The sequence below is a fragment of the Anser brachyrhynchus genome, assembly GCF_964034855.1.
Source record: "Anser brachyrhynchus genome assembly, chromosome: 1".
NCBI classification, from domain to species: Eukaryota; Metazoa; Chordata; class Aves; order Anseriformes; family Anatidae; genus Anser; species Anser brachyrhynchus.
In genome coordinates, this window is record NC_137694.1 from 181,841,097 (window position 1) to 181,863,528 (window position 22,432).

The window sequence follows — 22,432 nt, forward strand, 5'->3', positions numbered from 1 at the left end:
GCTCTCTCACTCCCTCTCCTCAACAGGACAAGGGGAGAAAATAAGATGTAAAAGCTCATGGATCAAGATAAAGACAGGCAGATCACTTAAAAATTGCTGTCATGGGTGAAACGGACAAAGGTTTTTATATTGTAGAACCGTATGAGAAAATGACTTGCTATTTTACCACTTTTTCTGTTTCCAAAATCTGACACAGGTAAGGTTTTCCAACGCTTGTTTACTATCTATACATTATTTGCATAATTACAGAGAAGAATCATTGTTATATGGAAAAATATAATATTAAAAATCTTACAAAGACGAAACATAGCAACAAAAATGCTGCTCACTGAATTAACACCCCGTCTTTCAGTCACCAGTTAAGGTGAAACTCCTTTAGGGAGAATTTTCAAGGATGATATTAAAGGCCTTTTCTTCCCCCCCTTTTTTTTTCTTCCCCTAAAGGAGACATGCATTAAGAATAGTAATGTCTAAAACAACATTATTTAATCCTTAGTCAAGCACCTGAAGATTTGTCTTCGAGCATCGTCTGACATGGGCAATCATCATCAGAGGAATCCAGTTTCACAGAGGCACCACTGATGGAGTTTCTGAAAGCGTCCTCCGAGCTGCAATCCGCAGACACTTGGGGCAGCCTCCAGACTTGAAACACGCTTTGTGAAAGCACGCTTTGCACTCTGTTTATAAATACAAGCAGTTTAACATTCGGGAAAAAAAAAAAAAGAATCAATAGCTATGTTCCTTTAAGAATTTCCTACCTAGTTCACCCAAGTATAAAAGTAAACAGAACAAGTATAAGACCAGGACGACAATAACCACTGTAATAACTATGACTAACCGTTTTGGTAAGATTCCCAGGATTTACAGTGAATGTAATAATTCTGGTATAGCAACAATATTATAGCACTGTCCCAGGCTCTCTTTCATGCACAGACCCCAAAAAATTAGCCTCCCCCTGCAAACATAACTATGGATCGGACAAGTCCATATTTTTGACCTCTAAATTTACTGGTGTAAGACAGCCACCACAGGCTGGCTGTCAAACACACATGCTATCCATTGTCTTCAAATAAACATGCTTTCAGCAAAGCATGTTCTCAGTGTTTTCCTAAAATAGAAGTAGGAACTGTTTTACACACCAACACCCCTCAGGGAAGGAGGAAAAACATCTGGTCTGGAACATACCTGTGCATCTTTTGCATTTGGCAGTCTGAAATGCAAAGAGCAGATCTGCACTCTGACAGAATTCACAGATAAACCCCTTGGCTTGACAGAGCTACGAGAATGAAAAGAAAGTTGTTTACTTTTTAAGTTGAATCTAAGAAAATAATATTTGCAAATGTCAGCAGGGATACTCTTCACACTGAGGACACTAAGAGCCCTGACTCTTCCTTACCTCACAACCATCCACGTGAGAGATGGAGGTCTTCAGAATATCTTTAAGAAGGGGCAGTAACTGCCCTCGTTTGATCTTCACCAGATCATCCAATGAGAAGAGATGCAGCTCCTCTGTCAGATGGCTGGGGACCTGTTCAAATTCCTTCAGTACACTGCAAAGAAAAAAAAAAAGGGAAAGAAAGAAAATCCAAGTTACAAAAGATGTCTTTCAAGCTTATTTAAAAAATAAGCCTCTTTCACTTCGCCAGTCACCCTGGGATCACACAAAGCAGATTCATACTAAATACTACATCCCCTCCTAATCTTAGTTCACATTAACAAAAAAATGCAGGGTTTGGGATTTAGAATAAAATGTCTACTTCAAATGCACATTCCTCAGGCACTGAAGTTGCCATATGAAGTTATCCCAGCAATTCTCAAATAATGGGTAAAAGGCTCTGTTCTACCTCAACATGTAAAATCCCATGCCACATCTAACACAAAAAGCATGGATTATTTACTTCTTTTTTGCCAAGAGATCTTTGTTTTTGTAGTGCACAGATCACTATTAAGTGAAACTATGCTTCTGCTAAGCGTGTGAACACTGAAGACATGGCTATTGCTTTTAAAACTTCTCACATATGCCCAATGTAGAAGGTACAAAGGATCCAAATGCATATTTCTATAATGGAATCACAGGGGGTTGTGCTGAAGAGAAACATTAAAATACCTATTTAATTTTGTTGGACAACATTTAAATGATGCTTTTCTTACAGACATTCTGTAGAAGAGATAACAGAACCTACTTCAGAAGCTTATTTTGCTTATGAGTGTTTTAAAAAAATGTCAGCAATTTTGTGGTGAAGGTTTCATCACTCACATGTCTAACCGCTGTTTATGCCCATACTCTGGGGACGTGTATGCCAAAAACCTTTAACTTGCAGCAAGAAGAAGGTCAGCTTTTTACCTTCTCATGTTCTGGTATTTATCGTGTTAGTTTACTACTTTCATTTTAGTACGTGTATACAATAAAATGAATTAAGCATATGACAGATTTCTGGAAGAAATCTTTAAACTCCCAAGGATCTCCTTTTTGCGTGTGTGCGCGCTTTTGTTTTTTTAATCAGACAAATTGTCCCAGAGATGTAGATAAATATCTTAATGTAAATAAATATCTCTGGCCTTTCAAGAGCAGGCGACAACCTAAGAGGGACAAAGAAAGGAAATACACACCTAGCAAGAATCATTCAAACTTAAACAAACGCATGTCTAATGATGTTAAGAAAAACAGAAAGCTACCACATAAAAGCTGTTCTTTACTCAACATTTGCAGCGCAACAGAGGGAAGTTCTGTTATCAGAATTTTCTCTGATGATCAAATTAGCTCACTGAATATTGCACTCAAATATTTCTAGAGAAGAAGGCTCTCTAAGTACTTTATGTATGTTTTAATAAGCTATTTTTCACACATGATCATGGTCCATACCTTTCACCAAACCTGCAGGTTTTCAAAAGCTTTTTTAAATGAAAAAGCTGTTCTTGTGCCTCCTAAAAGATGAAGGAGAAACAAAACAATAAGTTTTACGTATAAATTTGTGAGAAAAAAAAACAAAAACACAAAAACACTACTTGAGTCAGCAACCCTTGTCAGTGTATCAGCCATAATCTAAAAATAAGAACTTCACACTTAGCACAGAATTAAACAAACGGATTTTCTAATTCATGACAGGTCAAGGAATGCAAATGCTACTTTTACTGCTGACAAGGGAAGCAATTCCAATAGTACAAAGTGCTCCATGTTGTCACACCAAGGTGCCAGATCCAAACACGTGTAACAACAAGTAACAGTCTCCTCAGACAAGAAGGCAGCTTGTAATTGTCTGCACAGCACCCTTCCTCAATCCTCAGATGAGTCAAGGGTGTTTTTTCTAATGGCCCACAACATTAAGGAGTTATTCAAAACTTCTGGAGCTTTCCAACAGCCAACTGCCAAGCAGAAGTAAATATTTACTGTAGGAGCCCAGCTCCACACTGAACTGAAACTGGAAACACCTCCCAGGCGTGGGAGGAAATGAGACCTCTGGCATAGGTTGGAGACTTCTCCCTACTTCCTCTTCATCTGTGAGGAGAGAGGAAGTCCCAGAAGTGTTGATGAGACAAATCTAACTGTAGAGAAGACAAACTCTGCCTCCTTCCCCCCTTACACAGCAAAGGACAACCTGTCCCAAAGAGCTCTTCTCCAAGAGGCACAGAGCCACAAATCAAAAACAAACAAAAAACTACAGCCACACTTACCCTCACCCTGTCCATTTCCTTTGTTTTTGTATAGAGGGCTTTGTTGATAGTCGACACATTGAAAATTGGTTGCTGCCATATGCTGTCCAGTAGGTGTTTGGAGAAGTTGCACACGTAGTATTTTTTGAAGTCCCACTTCATCAGTATTCGGGCAGGAATTGAAGACTGAGCGTAGCTGTGGCAACAGTCACAAAAGTATTTCCCCAGGTAGTCACAATAGCGGAGTCTCCTGATATATTCTGCAGGTACACAGATAGCAATGACACTGAATATTTGTGGGATACACCTCCTGTCTAAATAACCTGTATCTACTGGAGTGAGTAGCAAGATTTTTCTAGTTTTTATTATTTTTTATTTAAAGTGTGGGGTTGTTATTGTGGTAAACACATCCATAAGGTTTGTATTTTCCATTAGAAGAGGAACTTTGCCTCATTTCTGTATCTATCAGACTGAGATTATTATATCCATCATAACGAGGTCTTAGAGAAACCATTGTTACTTTACCCAAACACACAAACCAAGCACACAAACCAAACCAAACACACAAACCAGCAGCAAAATGCTGCTGTCGAAGGAAAGACAAGCTGAACTCAGTGTTACATTTGTATGATATTTTTTTCCATATAAAGACATTTTTGATTTTTTTTTTTCACCTATCTCAGCATCTCAGGCTTGCTCAAGTCCATGTGCCATCACGGACCATTGATACTTCACAGGCCATTACAGGCGCTGTTCTTTGTCAGCGGGCCCTTTCAAGTGGTCTCGAAAGCCATTTCAAAGATTTCTTAGGTAAGGTCTGGTTACCAGACCTGAAAATCACCATGCTTTCAAGCAGTTCTTGCAGCATATCACAAACATTCTTCAGACAAGCAGGATTTTGTGATCAAGATTTAAGGGAAAATAATTGTTAAAACAAACCCAAAAGAACAAAACCACACATTCCATCAGCTTGCTTTTAGAGACTTTTGGAAATGAGTAAGTTGGCAGAGAGAAAGAATTACTGAAAGAAACTGTTGGAAAATGTAAAAAACAGCATTTTCCAGCCCGGAGGCTTAATTTTTATAAGCTTTTCCTGTTTTGTTGTTGACTGTTACTGATTTTAACTGTGTACGAGCAGGACATCTATCAACTACTGTATTCTATCTACAGTGAGAAATTTCAGGCATTGGAATGGGCTATACTGCCCGTTTTATCGCAGGCACATCCAACAGTAAGATTTTCCTTCTAGCTCAGACAGATTTCGCAATTGTGGAACATCTACACTAATGCAGATCACAGCCTGATTACCAGTTATGGATAGTTTTTTCTTTTTTCTTTTGATAATACTTACTGCTTTCTACTGGGGTTCCACAACCAACACACGTAAAGTTTTGGGCAGCTACCACTGCATCTCTCCTGCATACAGAGACAAACAGTTACATTTCACTTGACAAAACACTGTTTTATTGCCATTGCCCCCAAAGTCCTGCCTACTTTGTTCATTTAACATTGTTTTATGCAGAGTGAGACTAGCAGTTTCCCCAAATACTACCTTTCTTCCTCCTTTCTGAAAACCTACTAGCCATGAAATGTGAGCAGGAAAGAAGCAGGGAAAGCCTTAAAAATATACTCCAGTTAATCTCACAAAATGGAATTCTTCAGATTCCAGTTAAGCACTGCCACTGTAACACCAAACAATATGTGTATTATCACATGTAAAAGTGCATGCACCATGTTAATCAGGACGTGCCAGCAGAGGGGAAAAAAGATGCCATCTGCTTTCTAGCAAAGTTGTTGACAGACACTGCAGAAGGCTGTGCCATACAACAGGGCTAACCTTAGCTTTTATTAAATTACCCAGGCTCCTTCCATCAACTTCAGCAGGTGTTACGCAAGTCCCCATGCTTTATTGACAGCATTTGCTTTCATTAGACTTACTTAACTGAAGGGTGAATGTTAAATATAATCTGAGATCTTGGTGGGGTCCAGCCAGAAGATCCTCTTAATTTGGATATGATCTTTATTTCTTCAGCCAGACTCAAACTGGACTCAAGCTCTCTCGGAATCTCTTCTTTCAGCACAGACTGTTGGGAAAGACAAACTCATGAACAGCCAGTCAGCAGGACATAGAATAAATGCTAGAAAGCTTCTCCCTTTATACTCCAGGATTTTACAGTTTGGTTTTCACCAGCATGCAATCCCCACTCTGTTAAATTCCTTGGTATCAGTCCTAGGAGAAGTATGCTGTTTGTTCGTATCTGCACAACATCTCAAATGTGCTGAAAATTACTAAACAGAGAGGATATTTTCCAAAAATTTCTCTAAAATTAATGAATAATCTGTGAGTATTTGTCTGTATTTTATTTTTTAATTGCATCTTCCCCCTATTCGATAACACTGAGGCAGCTGCAGCAAGACAATGATTATCTGGGGAACAGGATAAAGAGCCCGCTGTTTTCGGCTCAGACTCACTCTCTGCTTAGATGAGCTCAGGCAACCAGACAGTTGCACTGCAGATTCTGTCTGCAACCAGTGTTTTCTGAAAGCTCTGCACAATTCCTGAGCTGTTGCTTCAGCAGAATTGCTGCCTGGTTCAAAAGATGATCTGGAAGTTAAGCAAGAAAGACAGTGAAAAACAGCAGCATGTCATCAGCAGATCCACTGCCTCTTCTGCATCCCTGAAAAGCTTTCTCCCATCCCTTCATTTCTATTCCCTTGCTTTGATACACCCAGGCCCTAGCAGAGCCACTGCCACCACCCTCCAGCAAGACTCCAGGACCAAAGCAATGCTCTGAAGCCAAGTACCACAAAGACATTTGCTGTCAAGCAGCATTCCTTCTCCTTCCTTGGCGAGTACCAAATTTAGCACTCCCACACCTTTCCCCACCCCATCCAAGAGTCACCAGAAAGCTGGTCCAGCAAAAAACCTAACACCACTGTACTGCATTTACACGGCAAGGGCTATTACATTAAAATACAACGCATTACCTTTCATCTGGGGTGACAGACAGATTTTCAAGGTCTTCAAGTTCTGCAGTAAAGGAGAAAGCTTTATCATATCATTTGAGAAACAAAGCTTCTGTTACTCAGCACAGTTTCATGTCCACCTTCTGTCTTACTATGGCTGTCAGTCTCAAATATACTCGTCTTTACAATGCCCTTGCTGGATGTGGGAAATAACCTCAGCCCTGGTTGTAAAACGGGCACAAGGAGCCCGATGCCCCCTGCAGAGCTGTGATATCTGGTGACAAAAAGTATTCCCTAACAGCAATGCATCAAATATCTCCATCAGCCTCCCTTCAAGAGCAGGGGAATCAATAAAGAGAGACTAAGTGCTTGCTAGTCCAGGCCCAGCCAGAAGGAACTGGACGTTAACATTAACATACATAAAAATAGTGCTTACATCACTTTTTTTCGGACACTGACAAATATTTGGAGACGCCAATCACAAACGTGCCAAATAATGCTATAAATGAGTTAGCTAACAGGTGAGATGAATGGAATCAAAGCACACTTTTCTTTATTATCTTTATGCAGACAAAATATGCAGACAAGGTGTTCACACTGGTAGCACCAGCTTTGGCCACGCATATTCTTCAGAAGACAAATGCTTCCCAATTCATACATGTCAAAATAACTCTTGCTACCAGAAATAATGTTTTTCTGTGAGATAGTTCCCCATTCTTAGATTAGGAAAGAGGAGGTGAAAAATAAGTAGATCTCTGTAAAACTAGAAGGAAGCAAAAATAAGAAAATAATCTGTTAACAAGAGAAAATAAGATGGAGGTTAAACAATGCCCAGGCCATTTTTAAGTGTTTGTATTTCTCTACAAGTAAAAAAAAAAAAAAAAAAAGCAGAAAATAAGCAGAGAAACTTCAGGATCTTTTGAAGGGGAGCAGAACACTGGTGACTAACAGGACAAAGTCTGCTCTGGAGCAGAGGTAGAGCTGCCTAAAACCTCATCACTTTCTAGTTAAGTTGATAATGTACTGTCCTAAATTCTCCCAAACAATGCTGCTATAGTTTTCTGAGGCTGTAAATTAAACATGAGTTTCACACTTTGCTCACCTACATTGATTTGGTTTAATCCTTAAAACAGTTGTAGTCATTCAAGCCAGAAAAGATATTCTTTTGCAGAAAGGAAATCCTGCACCACTCTGAGGTTTCTGCATGCATTCTAACGGAGTCATACATAGCTCTTTCCATTTTGACATGTCATTTCTCCACCTACTAAGTCAGTAAGTTTTCGAAATGATGCAGGAGATTCAGCTGAACAAAGCTGTTTTGGCAATTAAACTTTTAAAGTCTTACCAATAACTACATACTCATCCTCTGAGTCGCTGTGGCAGGGGAACCTGGCAGCCTCGTGATGTGATGGTAGATGTGCTGAGGAGCTGACAGGCAGCAGAGCACAGCCTGTCCAGAACAAAAAAGGCACCAATAAAACTATCCAGCATCTACAGAGTAGCTGAGATTATTATATTCATCGCTTTTCTCCACTTCCCAAAACTTTAGCACGCAGCCTGTATTTACAGAGCAATTTTTACACACGCACACAGAGCAAATTCTTGAGAGCCTGCCATACAGCAAGCCTCTTGGTTTCTTAGGGAGAAGTTTCTAGGAACTAAAAGAAAAGTTTTTGTATTACCAGTGGTCTCTCCCCTTCTCACTTGGGAGCACACCATGCCCCAGAAACTGTCATTTAGACTTAAGTTACATCTCTAAGATTTGCATTACTCAAGAGACCTAAATCTACTTAAAAACCCAAGTGATGACACAAGCACTATAAAGCCAGGAGCGCTTATTATCTTGCCTCAAACTATACGTGCATGAATACTCTGGGCAATTTTACTCAAATCCATTGGGTGATCGGATCTGCAGCCTGCAGAAGTAAGCACAGAAGGAAAGAGCCAAGCACAGAAGGAAAGAGCCATGCTTCAAATCCTGCAAGAGGATTTAAGCGGAGAGAGGACAGGCACATTTTATCAAGAGTGGTGCTTGCTACGTGGCACTTCGATTTTAATATTCTTGTTTTCATGAGAATGGGAAAAAATAATAATTATAATAAATAAAACACAAATTCAAAAGGAAGAATTCAACCCATGAGGAAAACACTTGTGGAATACAGACCCTCAGGGAACAAAGTCTGTTTAAGTGTAGAGAGACTCAAACCAGGTGACAGGGGATTGATTTGGTTCCAAGCAACGTCCAAATTCCTTTGTTATTTTCTTGCACAACAATATACAGCAACAGCTGTCAGAAAAGGCTGCATTATACACTAAGCAACTTGCCTTCATAACCGCTGTCTGAAGAGGCAACAGAAGAATCAGACTTCTTCACTCCAGGGTAAGAGGATAACTCCGAATCAGTGTGATAGCTGCCATCCGATCCGCTCGTTTCATCCACACCCCAGGACTCTGCTTGTTGGCTGAGGATATTACATTTCATCTTTTCCAGGGATGCTATAATCATGTCTGCAACAAAGAAGTGTGCGTTCTCCTGGACACAAGACAGGAACACTCATTAGTAAGCAGCATATTTTATATTCACTTAAGGGGAAATTAAATATATAGTTTTTCCCTGTACTTTTCCGATTCAAGAAGTGAGAATGTAAAGCTATTTCGCCTTTCATTAGCACACACACCAAAAAGAAAACCACCTCAAGAGCACTTCTGAGACAATAAGCAGAAGGCAACTGCCCAGATAATTGTCTCACCCTTAATGAAAGCATACAATTTACTTTTATCTTTTCCATCTACCAGATAAAAAGAAATTTGATTACATCCCTAACTGATGAGTATAGATGCATTTTAGGGCTTCTACATACGCTGCTTTTTTTAGCATGTAAGTATTAATCCACATAGTGTATTTAACAGGATTTAATTTCAAGTTACGGAATCATTGTCAGTTGTGCACAAGCAGTTTTGCATGCGCGCTAACCTGGATGGGGCCAGAAGTGGTAGGTTTTAAAACGAACTGTGGATCTTCAGATCTGGCAGGTGATACGGAAGCTAGTGAAGTGTTATCACGTGTTAAGAATTCAGGCAGGGAATATGGAGTGGGATAGCTTACTGTCAGCTCAAGGCTGCATAGAAAGTTTGCCCTTAAACAAAAGCTAGTCCCCTGCCTTAAATAAAAGCTTGTAATTTCAAAGCTTCATCATGGCACTCCCACACCAGAAGCTACCCTCCCCATAGGGTTCCTCACCACCCTGCCTGCCTGGATCACGCATCCTCTACGAAAAAGGAACTTGTAAGACCACCTTCAGTGCCACTGAGATTTCCAGATAAATCTGGGGTTCCCTACCCCAATGTCACTGCTGTATCCTCTCTCCAGTGGTCTAAGAGTCTCAGCCCAAAAGCGGATACGTCACGGAGGCATAGGTACACTCAGGTGTGCAATTAAAAACTCCTGAAATGCCCAGGGTACCCTCCCTCCTTCCTCTCAACTGTACATGCCTGTGCTGTTCAAAATCAGACCTCTAAAATACCACGGCAGTACTAAGGCTAGAGGTCCTGAGTGCAGAATAATAAAAGTTTTCTTAAAAAATGGCTTATGCTCAGAAAATTGTAAAACTCGTGCCAGTATTCATGCTATCCCCTACAACCTGTATGGGAAGTATGACAAAAGGCACCGGTGTTTAGAAATAGCTGCTGGGCTCCCTAGGATTTAGCTATCTCAAGTGCATTCTGATTGTCCACAGCCTAATATTTTTGTCCACATTAATCTCAACATTAGAGAGAGCCCACGAGTCCCTGTGGGTGTTTCAAGAAACTTTTATCTTTCACCTAACGCCGCGTGGCATTGGTTAACCCCAAGTTAGCAGCAGAGCACAGCGTGTCAGCATGTCCTGCTGATAGAAGCAGCTATGAGCCTATCTGAGAGCGCTGTGCTGCAAAATGATGGAACAAGACACAGGCACCCCTACGCTCAGCATGACTGTCAGCCTTCAGCTCTGCCTGCTGGCAGGGTCTGCCACCCTAGGAAGGAGCCCAAATGGGCCGTGACACATCAGCCTTCTCCTTTCTCTTCCCTCCCACTCACATCACAGTGGAAAGTCCCCCTAGTTCATCTGGCCCACCTCCTTCCTGGCGCAGGACTACAACTCACACTTGCTGACAATTTATGCACCTTAGTGTTTTTGTTTTTGTTTTTAAATCTACTCCCTGGTCTTCTGGTGTTTGAGAGCAAATTGCTTTGGTATTGGTTCCTACATCGCAGGTGGAGAAATGTCACCTCCTTTTGGAAGCACCTTTCACAAAAAACAACATGAAAAGGCCAGTTCACGAGATTTTTTTTTTAGTTCTCCCCTCTCTGCTTTCAATGCACCTTAGGAACAACAAGAGCTTCAAGTCAAATGCAGAACTTGCCACTCCAGTAAAACCCGTGCTGCACGGAATGATTACTTCTTGGGCCCAGGACATGGGACCAGATGCACAGCAGCAGTCCAGCAGAAAGCTCCTCTTGTAGGCACACTTCCAAAGTCCTTTAGTGTTAAATCCTACTCTTCGCTATAATTCATTATAACATTAGCCCCTCTTTCCCAACTGTTGGAAAAGATTAAGAACCTATTTAGCACCCAGAGATATGTGCTACACTATCTTGTCATCTTTATCTCTGTTCCAATGGGCTGCCAAGCTTAAACTACTGCAGATGTTGCAGTTATTCATCTGAGGTTCTTTTACAGCAACCTCACAGGCTCCTCATGAGCAGAAAAACACAGAAAAAAGCCCCACCTCCTGACTGTAAAATCATGGCTAAATCCCATTCATATGCATGTAACTGCAACAGATTATAGTGTAACTTTACTGTAACTACACTAATCTTAAAGTTGGGTCTCAAGGAATATGGGAAAACATATTTCTTGGCCCTGCCTAAGCAGGGGGGACAGACCAGATGACTTGCAGAGGTCCCTTCCAACCTGAACCATTCCGTAGTTCTGCAAAAATGATGGAGTGAAAAGAAGTATGCAATGTTCTAGAATCTTTCTATTATTTTTAAATAATAATGATGGGCTGAGAGTAAAACCAAATGAAGAAATAGGCATTTTGGGCAGCTTGAGTCACAAGGGGAAGAAGAGGGAAAATACAGTAGTTGTAAAAATTAGGAAAAAAGAGCTTTCTGATACACAAGTCAAATAGAGAGTTGAGTGCCTACACAGATTTAGTAACAAATGACAGTAATTGTTGAGAAATGTTTCCTGTCACTTGGTTTCACTACTATAAAAATGGAAAAATATTGCAATTTTGTTTTTTTTTTTTGTCATCCTCACCTTCTCCACATCTTCTGGAAGCACGAAGATGTCCTGCAACGAACGATTCAAGGGTACAGCGCTTATGTTCAAAACTGAAGCAGAACCTGTGGGTGTAGCAAGAACTTTATTAGCTATAATAATAATCGCCAATATGTGATGCATCTCTTTACATGTCCAGACTAAAAAATCCCTTAATCCCTACAGCAAAGAAGGAAGAAACTTGGCCACTACGTCTCCATACTGTGAGGGAATCTCCATCTGGTTTTCAAATGCAACCAGTACCACATGTTAAGACATGAAACTGGAGCAGATCCATTAACTGTAGGACTCTGCTTCCCAAACAGCAGTTTTGTTTTCCTGGCATTTGCTGCTGAGTCTGATGAGCATGTGAAACAAAATTAATCCCTTTTCCCATTAACTTTACACTACGCGGCGCAGCACATCTGTTTTTCTGTAGACTTACGCTGCTTTTTCTGTATAAATTAATGCAGTCACAATCTTCTTTGCCAAAAAAATGAGGGTGTCAGACCATGCCCTAACATTTTGCATTCAGATCACTCACAACCAGAGAAATTTGCTGAGATGTTGATGAAGATCACACATATGCCTGTAGGTGTACACGCTAAGGAGATTGGAAAGGAAATGACTTCTGATTTTTAACACTGACTGGCTTTTAGTTGCTATCTCTTCTCTGACCTTATACCAATCAATTTCTGTTTCACTGTGGTGATGCAGATAGAATAAAATATACTGTATCTAAATGCTACAGTCTCACATGCCTTTTAAAGCTGTTGCAAATAATAGGGCGTAATCAAATGCTCTTTGTAAAATAAAACTGCCACTGATGAATTGTTCCAAAGTCACATAAAGGGTAAAGAGGCCCCAGAAAATGTGAGAATAATATAAGATTTTTTTTTTTTCTCCAGCGAAACAGCACTGAACACCCAGGCCTAATTTGGATTCTTTATACAGTTTTACTTAAATAAACCTCGTTACGCTGCCCCTAAGTGTTGGTGAAATCAGACTGGGAAGTCAGTGCTGTATTTCGATGTGATGAGGTGAGAAGAGATGAATGTAAAGAATTATTAATACCTGCAATTTTATATACCATGGAGAAAACCAGGGAGGCAGACGATCTGACTTTTCAAAACAAATTTTAATCACTGAAGCCAAGTCACTAGCTAATTAGATTATTTACTTACCTATTTGATGATTCACCTTACCGGGCAAGTCGTGTGTGGGGAGTACAAGTAAGTGCTAAAGACCATACAGCTTGATAAAAGCCTACTTTCTCATCAGCTAAGATAACAAACATTCTCTGAATTAAAAATAACAAGCAGAAATAAGGAAATGGGAATTGTTTTTTTTCTTTAAAATGTACGACACAAGTGATGTTAGGTATTATTTTGAAATCTAAAGGGAGCTTTCTCTCTTGCTTACTTTTTGCACCCCACTTCCACCTTTAAGTTAAAACAGTGTAAAGCGGAAAAACAATTCTGATTTAGTAATTTTAAATAAAACCTGGTTCCATTTTGCATGAAAACGAAGTTCTGAGCTACAGGACATCTGGGTGCCATACAGAAAAACAAACAAATAAACAAATCGCGTAGGGAGCTCTCCAAAACCACAGAAGATTTCCAGCACAGTAAGATTACAGCTGGGAAACGTAAGTAAGGGTAAAATTCAGAGTTGAGATTTTTTTCTTTTTCACAAAATGAAAAGAAGGTGGTGGGAATAGATTTCAATGAGATAACACACAGACAAAATAGGGTCTAGGGATGGACAAAAAATCTAAAAGAACAGGGATTCTTGACAGATGACAATGAGATTTTTTTTTTGGCTCTGGGCTTGAGTAACAACCCAAGAGCTGCTGGCCAAGGCAAAGTCCCTTCCCTGGGCAAGGGCACGGGTTTTCCAGCTGGGTATTTCAGCAGCACAGGAGCTCGGGGCATCCAGCAACGGGATGCAGCTCTGGGTCAGACGCAGAATATTGCGGTTGCCCTTCTCTTCTTGAGCACCATGGCCTGGAGGCTGGGGAAAGGCTACTTAGGAGCTGCAGAAGGAAATGCCCTTGATGCTCACGAAGGTTGAAAGCCGGAACAAGCCCTGTGAAATGCCCGTGACACACCAGCCACAACAAAGCCCCCAGGAAAACCCCGAATTCTGTCACAGACTCTTCATTAGCACCGATGGAGCCTCTTCAGAGGTTGCGCGGGGCCACCGGAGAATGGCCCTGAAAAGCATGAAAATGGGACAGGAGTCTCACAGGATTAAATCCCACCTTGTTAAATCCCACTGAAAGAAAATGATTTACTCTGATTTAAGTCACGGGGACTGTCGTTTTCCTACCTCTTGTGCATCCCTCACCTGTTCTCCTCCAAGAAAGAAAAGAATCTACCACTTTTGAAATAACAATCAAAAGGAACGCCAATCCAGAGATGGATTGATGGATTGAATTTGAAGGCAGGAATTACACATTTTATTTCTTCTTTTTCAGTTTGCTATTTGTTTTCCCTGTCCTAACTGGAGAACATCACGGAGGGAAAAGAAAACCAAAAAAATCTGACTTCACAACCTTCAAACCCCCCCATTCTGGACCAGCCAGCAGTGACTTAAACAGCTGGAAGCACCAATGAAGGATGAAATGCAGAATTTTTTCACTTGTACTGAACAGAAATCTAAGACTGATGCGGATAGAGCCTGCCTGCACAGTGTGTAACTGGATCCCAGCTCCCTTGAGGATTATTTGTTAATAAAAAACAAGGGCGCTGCTTCTTTAGTCACCTGGCTGCTGTGCTCCTCTGTTCACTTTGCAGAGAACCAGGAGCGTTCCTGACCCAGGAGAAGCTTGTGACATGTCCCGCTTGTGCCAGAAGATTGAGTCACACGCGCCCTGTGGTCCCTGATGACATTTTAGAGGCTTGGCTGTTTCCCAGACGGAGCTCCCGAAAACCTGCACGACTGGCCGAGCCCAGCTCCAGCCACGGGGTGTGGTTTCCTTCTCCCTGCCTCTCCGCTGGACAGGTTTCAAACGCGTGGTGCACGGGTCAGCAAACAACCTCCCCAGCGGAAGCAAACAACCATCACCTCCACCATCCTGCCTCTCGACAACAGCCTGCCCCAGATGACAAACTTCTTACTATTAAAAGCTCCCACTCCTGCAGGGGGATGTGGGAATTTGAGGTCTCGCCACCAGCTTCTGGCCTGAGAGGTGCTTTGAGGGAATAGCTGGGAAGTACCAGACCTTGGAAATGGAGCTTTGCTTTTTTTTTTAATTTATGACACTAAAGCAGGCTGATGGCTCCCTCCCATTTCTCTTTTTTTTTTTTTTCAGTGTAAAAAATGAGCTCTCAGTTGCACCTTTCTGGGGCTCGGCATCCAGTAAGATTAAACCATTAGATACTACTGGTAACATCCTTTTTAAATAATAAAAAAGCGCTTCACCATGCTGCAGCAAAGGCTCTTAATATCAATGCCTGGTACTAAAAACCAGACAATTCTTCTGCTGTTTCAGCAGAGTGGTTGGAGCCCTGCTCCGAGGTGCGTGGAGCATGGCACATCTCACCACCCTGAGGCCAGCTCTGTCACCCCGCTGGCGGGCTTCAGGGCACCGTGCTGCCCTGAGCTCCTGCTCTCACCTACAGCCCTGCTCTGCAGCGAGCTGCAGGAAGCGGAGGAAGCCCGGCTCAGCGGATACGCTTCACTACAGCCTTCAGTCGGCACCTCTGTGCAGACAACACGCAGCGGACTGGAGGTGGTGAGGAGTCCAAAGATTCTGATCTGGAGAGGTTTGGAGACAGCTGGTGCACTTGGGAAGGGGGAGAGAAGGAGTATGAAAAATAGTCCAGCTCCAGCACAAGCTGATTTAGTTGGAACAAGAATAGATGTTAATTCTGTTAAATCAGAATCGAAGGGCTCCCTCTCTTCCAGTGCACGTCAAACACAAGATGTACCAAGGAGACCACACACACCGAGATCTACGCTATCTGCTTTCAGAAGAAGAGTAGTGGTGAAGAAAAGATGAGTTATTGGAAGCCTCATCCAGGGATGTTCTGCACTGATCAAAGCTCAGTGATTCCTACATTTTACCAGAGGGTGCATATTAAAGAAGCAATTGTGTCACCAGACAGTACTGCAAGCCAGAACGCCTCCTGTTTCACTGGCTCTCCTTCATTTTGAAGCTTCCTCTTTCTTCCCTCTCCCCCTATTTCGAATGACAGCATTTGTACAGTCATTAGCATTCACCATAAACAAGGTCAATTTCAGTTTCAATTATTACGAATGTCTTTCCTTCTCAGCACAGAAATGGTGAAACAAAAATGGAACGTAAAGTTACCTGTTCGATTGAAAGGCTCTGACTGGGGAAACACAGGGGGAGCACTGCTGTCACTGCTGCTGACTTCTGCAGGCTCTGAAGCTGCGGGGTATTTAAATAGAGCTGCTGGCTTACTAACGGCTGAATCTGGAAGAAGCCTTGTAAAAGTCAAATCTCGTTCAGGGGAGCTTAAAGAATTTTGGCATTCTCTTACAGGATGCACGACAGCTGACGTGACGGTGCCTCCTGTTAACGTCACTTGCGTAAAGCAGTCCCGCTTCAGAGGGGATACGTCCGAAAGAGTGAAACCATTCAGGGAAGAAGTAGCAGCATCCCGGTCAGAGTAACGTGGATGAAAGAATGTATCCAGCGAAGGTCTAGAGGAATCACAGTCTGTGTTGTCCCAGCACGCCCGGTGCCTGGTAAACCTGATGTCTGTTTGCGTACAGGCAGCGCTGTGATGCGCCGAATCACTGTCACTGTCCTCGTTGTTATCCCCATCGCTGCTTTCTTCCCACCCTTCCATGTCACTGTCTGGCTGTTCAGCTCCCTGCATCGTGCTCTGCTCCGAAAGCAGAGAGGGTTTCAAACCAGATGCGCTTAGAACAGACACGAGAATGTCTTTGATGGCTTCGGCACTATCTGGGTACGATCCAAAACTTCCAGCATGTCCAATTACAGCTGGCCTTGAGTATTCGTCTGTTCAAACAAGGCAAGAAACAGAGAGGTTAGGAGACAAAAAAAAAAAGTTAATTTACAACATGAATAAAACACATTATTTTTAACATGAGCAAAAAGAAAGGGAAGAACTGAATTCACGCACCACTCCGTCCTGCCTCCTCCTTCAAGAAAGATCTTGCTTTATGCAATCAGGAAGCAATTCCGTCATTGATAAGGTTAGGTAATAAACCAGCAGTAAAGTATGCTGCTTCTAGCCAAACGCAAACAATTAGTTAATACCTTAATGGTGTCTGATTGTCAGTGTGCTCAGAAACGTCCTACTTCCACAAGACTGGGTGAGGTACAGCCAAGTAACTGTTAGAGCCCTGCTACTGACTGTTTTCACGGTTTGGTTCTATTGCCAGTAAATAGAAAGACATTTAATAGCAAAACCCATACAGAATCAACATAAAAATAAGAAAAGAAATGCAGACTTAGTAATAAAAGGTCATGTGCTTGCATGTTTCAGTCAGACACTCCTGCTCATGTGGAAAGTAACCTTCAGTTCATTATTCAGAGGAACAGCAGCATTTATGGGAACCCACAAAGAAAATCAGCTCTGTCACAGTGAGTTCGTTAAAATGCCTCTTGAAGGAATCGATACTGCCTGCCATGGTCCTAAGAGACCTACTGTAAAACTGAAATTCAATAGAAAATGGGAAAACTGCCTTTAGTGGCAAACAGGGCAACAGAAGTGTGATGTAGGAGTGTGCGATCAGTAGCTATTCGCAAACAAACTGAAGTTTTACCTTCCAGAAAAAAAGCCTCATAGGAACTGCCATCACCCAAGCAATGGAGAGATTAGGCACAAAGTCTGTGGTCCTCAAGAAGAAACTATCAACCATATCACGACAAAGCTAACAACTGTCTCCTTTGGGGAAGGTAAGTCGGTTGTAAAATTCTAAGAATAGACACAATCAAGGAGACTCTTTTCCAGGGCACAGACTTATTAGTTAGGACCACAAGGAATGTTAAACACCGTTGCTGAAAAAAGCAGCAGGTCTTGCAGACTGCAGACTTTGCCCAGAGGTTGCTCTCCTTGGAAATACCTCATCTGAAAACAACAAACCTCACCGTGAGTCACTCACCTGGAAGCCAGCATGCACTCAAACTGCTTGTTAGATAAGAAAGTTTACTAATGCAGGGATCCAAAACAAAACAAAGACCCAATGCACTTTGGAAAAGCAAGTCTATAAAGAGCAGTCCCCATCAAGAGAAAACTGAAAAAATTAACCGTTAAGAATATCATGTACAAGATGCACTGCAAGAGCTCCTAGAACGCTGTCCTTGTAAAGCCAGGTGAAAATTAGTTAAATAGTTTGTCAGTGATTGGAACCAGCCACTGGCCACTGATGAAGACAAAGTTCTTAGAGAAATAACAACAAAACTCCACTCCTTACTGGCTGCACTCACAAAGCAGACTACATTAGAATTACCTTGCCAACACAGCCAGCCACAGCATAGTGTGAGGGCAGGAATGGGAAAATGAAAGCTAGCTGACTTTCAAACAAGTGTACTTTGATCTTTTCAGGAAAAGAATATAATTTTGATAACTATCAGGTATTTCAATTGCACAGGTATACCTTAGCCTGGGCTGAAAACATCTTGTCTGTGCAAGACAAAAAGTTTGGTCTTACTGTCTTCAATTCTTCTGATTTGCTCTCGTATTTCAAAGCCCATCCTGACAGCCTTTCCATTCCCTCTCATCCTTTGTCATCTCCACCACACCAGCATCATGGAGCATCTCCAGCACAAACCATACAGCCATGCTGACTAATCTGCTAAATACTTGTTCTACTTGTTGAGTTACGAGAAAAGAGAACAAATTTTAAAAAATTAACTCAGGCTTCTGCAATGCTGAGCCTGGGGAAAAAACAACGGGCCATATCTTAAGCTACTACTGGGAATAGCTTGGTTCCAATTTAAAAAAAAATCAGTTTCAGTTTTGCAACTAATACTCATGCGAGTAATTATGGTAACATGAAAATTTAAGAAACCGTTTCTTTGAAATTGTACAGTCAACTTTGATGTTGTCCTCTCAATTAGCAGGGTTCCCTCTCCAACAAGAGTATAGCTGTTTTGGACACACCAAGATACATAGCTTTTACTATCACTACAAGCACCAGTAAAGCTCCCTAGAAGAAGGAGCCATCTTAGAACAAATTGACATACCTGAGAGAACTGAAATTTGAGGTGTTGGAGCAAGACAGCTAATCCTCGCTGAGGGGCTTGAAGAAAATGCTGACTCTGTAAAAGCCACCTTTAGATTTTCGTGGTTTAACTAGGACAAGAACAGACAGGCAATTTGGTTATAAGACAGCAGTACTCTGGTAGCGATACCCTCAGTCTCACAAACGTGCCATCAGGGGACACAGAAGAACACTGTGCTAAGGCCTGCTGGCAGTCACCCAACCACTGCCAGTGCCTATAATTCTGGTTGTCCAACAATCTCCCAAAAAGCATGCACGGTATAAAGAGCACTGGCCTCTTAACTTGCATTTCACTTCAAAAGGTAAGTGACCTTCAACACTCAAGCCCATTACTGTCTAGAGTCCTGAGCATTTAATTACAAAATAACAAGTTCCAAAAATAAGACAGTCTCAGAAGAGAGACTCTTTTCTCCCACCTAGCAAGGCAATGATGCTATTTTATTTTTTTTAGAAGAACATTTTCATTTTCTTGGAAGAGAGATTACCAATAATTACTCAGTTACACGTGCGCCTCCTTTATCACAAGCACTGGTTGGTTTAAAAGGCACTCCTCATACTGAGAGTTAAATGTGCGTAAGGGATATGCAAGATAAGATGCTGAATTCAAATGACTACATATTTGTGAAAACAACAGTAATGAAGTGGAAAAGAATTCAAGGAGCCGCCAATGCGTAGCTGGAAGGAAAGGCCTGTTTAGATGTATACGAGCTAGGAACTGAATATATAAATGAGGCCATGATCCACAGGCTGCCTGATCTTCCAGCAGTATTGACTGCGATCAAGTGTGGTCCCGTCATCATGGCAGCCTAATTTGATATAATGTTAGGATAATGGAGTTGACGTCAGCAACTCGGTTGATCCAGCACAAAGCAAGGAGTGACACAAGTAGATAATAGTTGACCTGGCATACGGCCTGCCTGTATAAGCTGACAAAAAATTTTGAACACGTTTGAACTGACTGAGTGGGTTTATACCAGATCAGCATTTTGCTTTGTGTGGACATGACATTTCTGATTATTTAGACCCTCTATGCCAGACTTAACCAAACCAGTGTGAGCTGAGCTGGGGCAAGCAGGTTAGCACAGATACTGACAGAGTAGGATACACCAAGATACTCCAATATGGGAGCAGGATACACCCAGGCCATCAAAGCAACAGGTCTCCTCCCTAAGCTCATAAATTCCTTCCAAGGGCTACACATTCACCTCCTGCTGCTTCAGCATGCCGTGGATCTGCAGAATACATTACAGAAATCAGGAAAATCTAAGGGGAGTCCTGCTCTGAAGGGCACATCGTTAAAAGGACCTGGATCACTGTGATCCCATACAAAGAGAAAGGAGTGAAAAGGTGAGCTGCCCTCCGCCATCCCATGTTGACCTTTCTGTGGTCCTGCGAGAGAGTGAGGGGACTTGGATAGCATATCACGGAAAGCAGAAGTTTCCAAATTAAAAACCACAAAGTATTTCCCTTTTAACTGAAGAATAACGTTTCGGAACAAGAATAATATGCTGAATTTCAAGTATTTGGTGTCTGAGTGCGTCAGTGCTTGGAAAAACGCTCTGTTCAGGATCTGATCGTGCCTTTTTCCCCCCTCTCCACTAATAAAAAGAAACTGCTGTGCAGACAGACTTTATACGTATAAATATAATATTATTGATATTACTGGATAAAATAATTCTTACAGGAACTCATTTTAAGCAATTATTTTGATTTAAAAAAACACAGTTAACCAGCTCTGCATCTTAGGATCCTTATATCTTAACTATCTGACACCAGGTTAAGTGCAAGTACCTTATCAGTACGCATAAATATTAGAGTGCTGAGTTTCAAGATTGTATCTCTAAAAAACCCAAACCTCCCATCTCTTATATCACATCGTAAGCGATTTGTGTTCGGAGAATTTTGACAAAAGATTTCCATTTACTTTCAAGATGCTGCGACTTTGACTACATCACTGATCGGGGGAAAGATCCTTTAGTATTTAATTACCAAACAACAAAAAGTAATTCATGAACACTTAAAAGAAATGAAGACAACAGAGATGCATGAGGCATCCAAAAACACGCAGTCACAACCAATAAAAGTGACTGACAGTTTCAAATTTTTCACAGCAACCCGTCTTTCCCCTCCACCCCCTCAACATCGGGAAGGCATTTCCAAAATCCTAGTCAGCTGTAAAAATGCGGTATTTACCGCAACCGCTGGCATCTAAAAGCCGTTTTTTTTGGAGGGGGAAAAAAAAAAAAAGCTCCCAAGCTACTGACACTGAGCCGGCCCCGAGCCTTACCTTGCCCGAGTGCCTGAAGACCCCGCTGTAGCTGGCTACAGCCACTGCATGGAGAGACATGGTGGGGAAACGCTCATCTTCCTCCTGCTGCTCTCGGACCTGGAAGCAACCGGGAAAGAATTACAGCCTTAGCTTCGTGCAGGCTCCGCATTCATTATCCTCAAGCCCTTTCGGCCCTGACTTCGCACAGGGACGGGGCAGGCATGTCCCCCCCGGCCATGCCCGGTCCCCACCTGCCGCCCCGGCCCCGGGCTGCCGCCGCCGCCCCCCGGCTCTGAGGCGGCCGTGAGGCCTCCGAGAGGGCGGGGAGGGACGCCCTGACGGGGCGGTGCTGCCCTCCCGCCCGCCTCCTCCTTCTCAGCCTGGTCGGGGATGTTTTCTGTGGAAATAAAGAAATGAATAAATAAATTTTGGGGTCTTTGGGCTCTGCCGGGCCGCTGGTGTGGGATGGGGCCAGGCCAGTGCTGGTGGTGCCCTGTGGGGTGAGGCTGCAACCACGCCACAGCCGGGACCAGTCTCGGCCTAGGCAGCAATTTCACCTAAACGGTGAAATAAACCAGGGTAATCCCTGCTGGAGGGATTGGCATTAATAAAATGGGATTGGTCTGAAAGCCTGACCTGGCTCTTCTCTTTGTCCCGCAGAGCGAGCAGCATGCACCGGCCCAGCAAGCTGTCAGCTGAAAGTCAGCCCTTGCTGCCGCAGCGCTATTTGGGGGAAAGCAAATCAAAACAAAACCAACCCAATAACAAAAACAAAACCAACCCAATAAAGATAAGTCAATGGGGAGTGAATGTGGCGTGTTTTCTGAATTGGGGTGGGGGACACCGCTGGCGAGGCGTGTGGACACACCTTGTACAGCCAGCTGTATTGGGGCCATGCAGCGTGGTAGAAATTGTCCCCAAAGATCCATTATCGCTTAGAGCTACAAAAGGGCCGAGACATCTGCCATCTCCGAGTCAGCTGTCTTAGCGGGCTCAGAACGAGCAAACTGCG

The 22,432-nt window shown here is 42.4% G+C and overlaps 1 protein-coding gene across 2 annotated transcripts; it reads right to left on the reverse strand.

The window, feature by feature from the left end:
• Positions 1-200: 200 nt before the first annotated feature.
• On the reverse strand, positions 201-21,793 carry RUBCNL (rubicon like autophagy enhancer). 2 transcript variants are annotated; one of them, XM_080575268.1, is made up of 16 exons: positions 21,672-21,793; positions 21,439-21,537; positions 19,114-19,222; positions 16,243-16,920; positions 11,925-12,010; positions 8,944-9,151; positions 7,964-8,068; positions 6,640-6,682; positions 6,124-6,256; positions 5,590-5,735; positions 5,003-5,067; positions 3,673-3,911; positions 2,864-2,925; positions 1,397-1,550; positions 1,186-1,276; positions 201-677 (listed from the first exon to the last, which is right to left on the reverse strand). In XM_080575268.1, the coding sequence occupies exons 2-16, from the start codon at positions 21,496-21,498 to the stop codon at positions 565-567; spliced, it is 2,292 nt and encodes a 763-aa protein (XP_080431394.1). In that variant the 5' UTR covers positions 21,499-21,537; positions 21,672-21,793; the 3' UTR covers positions 201-564. The 2 variants fall into 2 exon arrangements, with proteins under 2 accessions (XP_080431394.1, XP_080431395.1); XM_080575269.1 differs by lacking the exons at positions 7,964-8,068; positions 21,672-21,793 and having other exon boundaries at positions 21,439-21,665.
• Between the last annotated feature and the right edge of the window lie 639 nt (positions 21,794-22,432).

What these genes read in the sequence shown, in the direction of transcription:
- RUBCNL (XM_080575268.1), bottom strand. Translation starts at nt 21,498, where the DNA reads ATGTCTCTCCATGCAGTGGCTGTAGCCAGCTACAGCGGGGTCTTCAGG. An exon ending in TCAAATTTCAGTTCTCTCAG is followed by an intron (nt 16,921 to 19,113) that starts GTATGTCAATTT and finishes TTGTTTGAACAG; the next exon opens with ACGAATACTCAAGGCCAGCT. An exon ending in TTCCAGAAGATGTGGAGAAG is followed by an intron (nt 9,152 to 11,924) that starts GTGAGGATGACA and finishes TCTTGTGTCCAG; the next exon opens with GAGAACGCACACTTCTTTGT.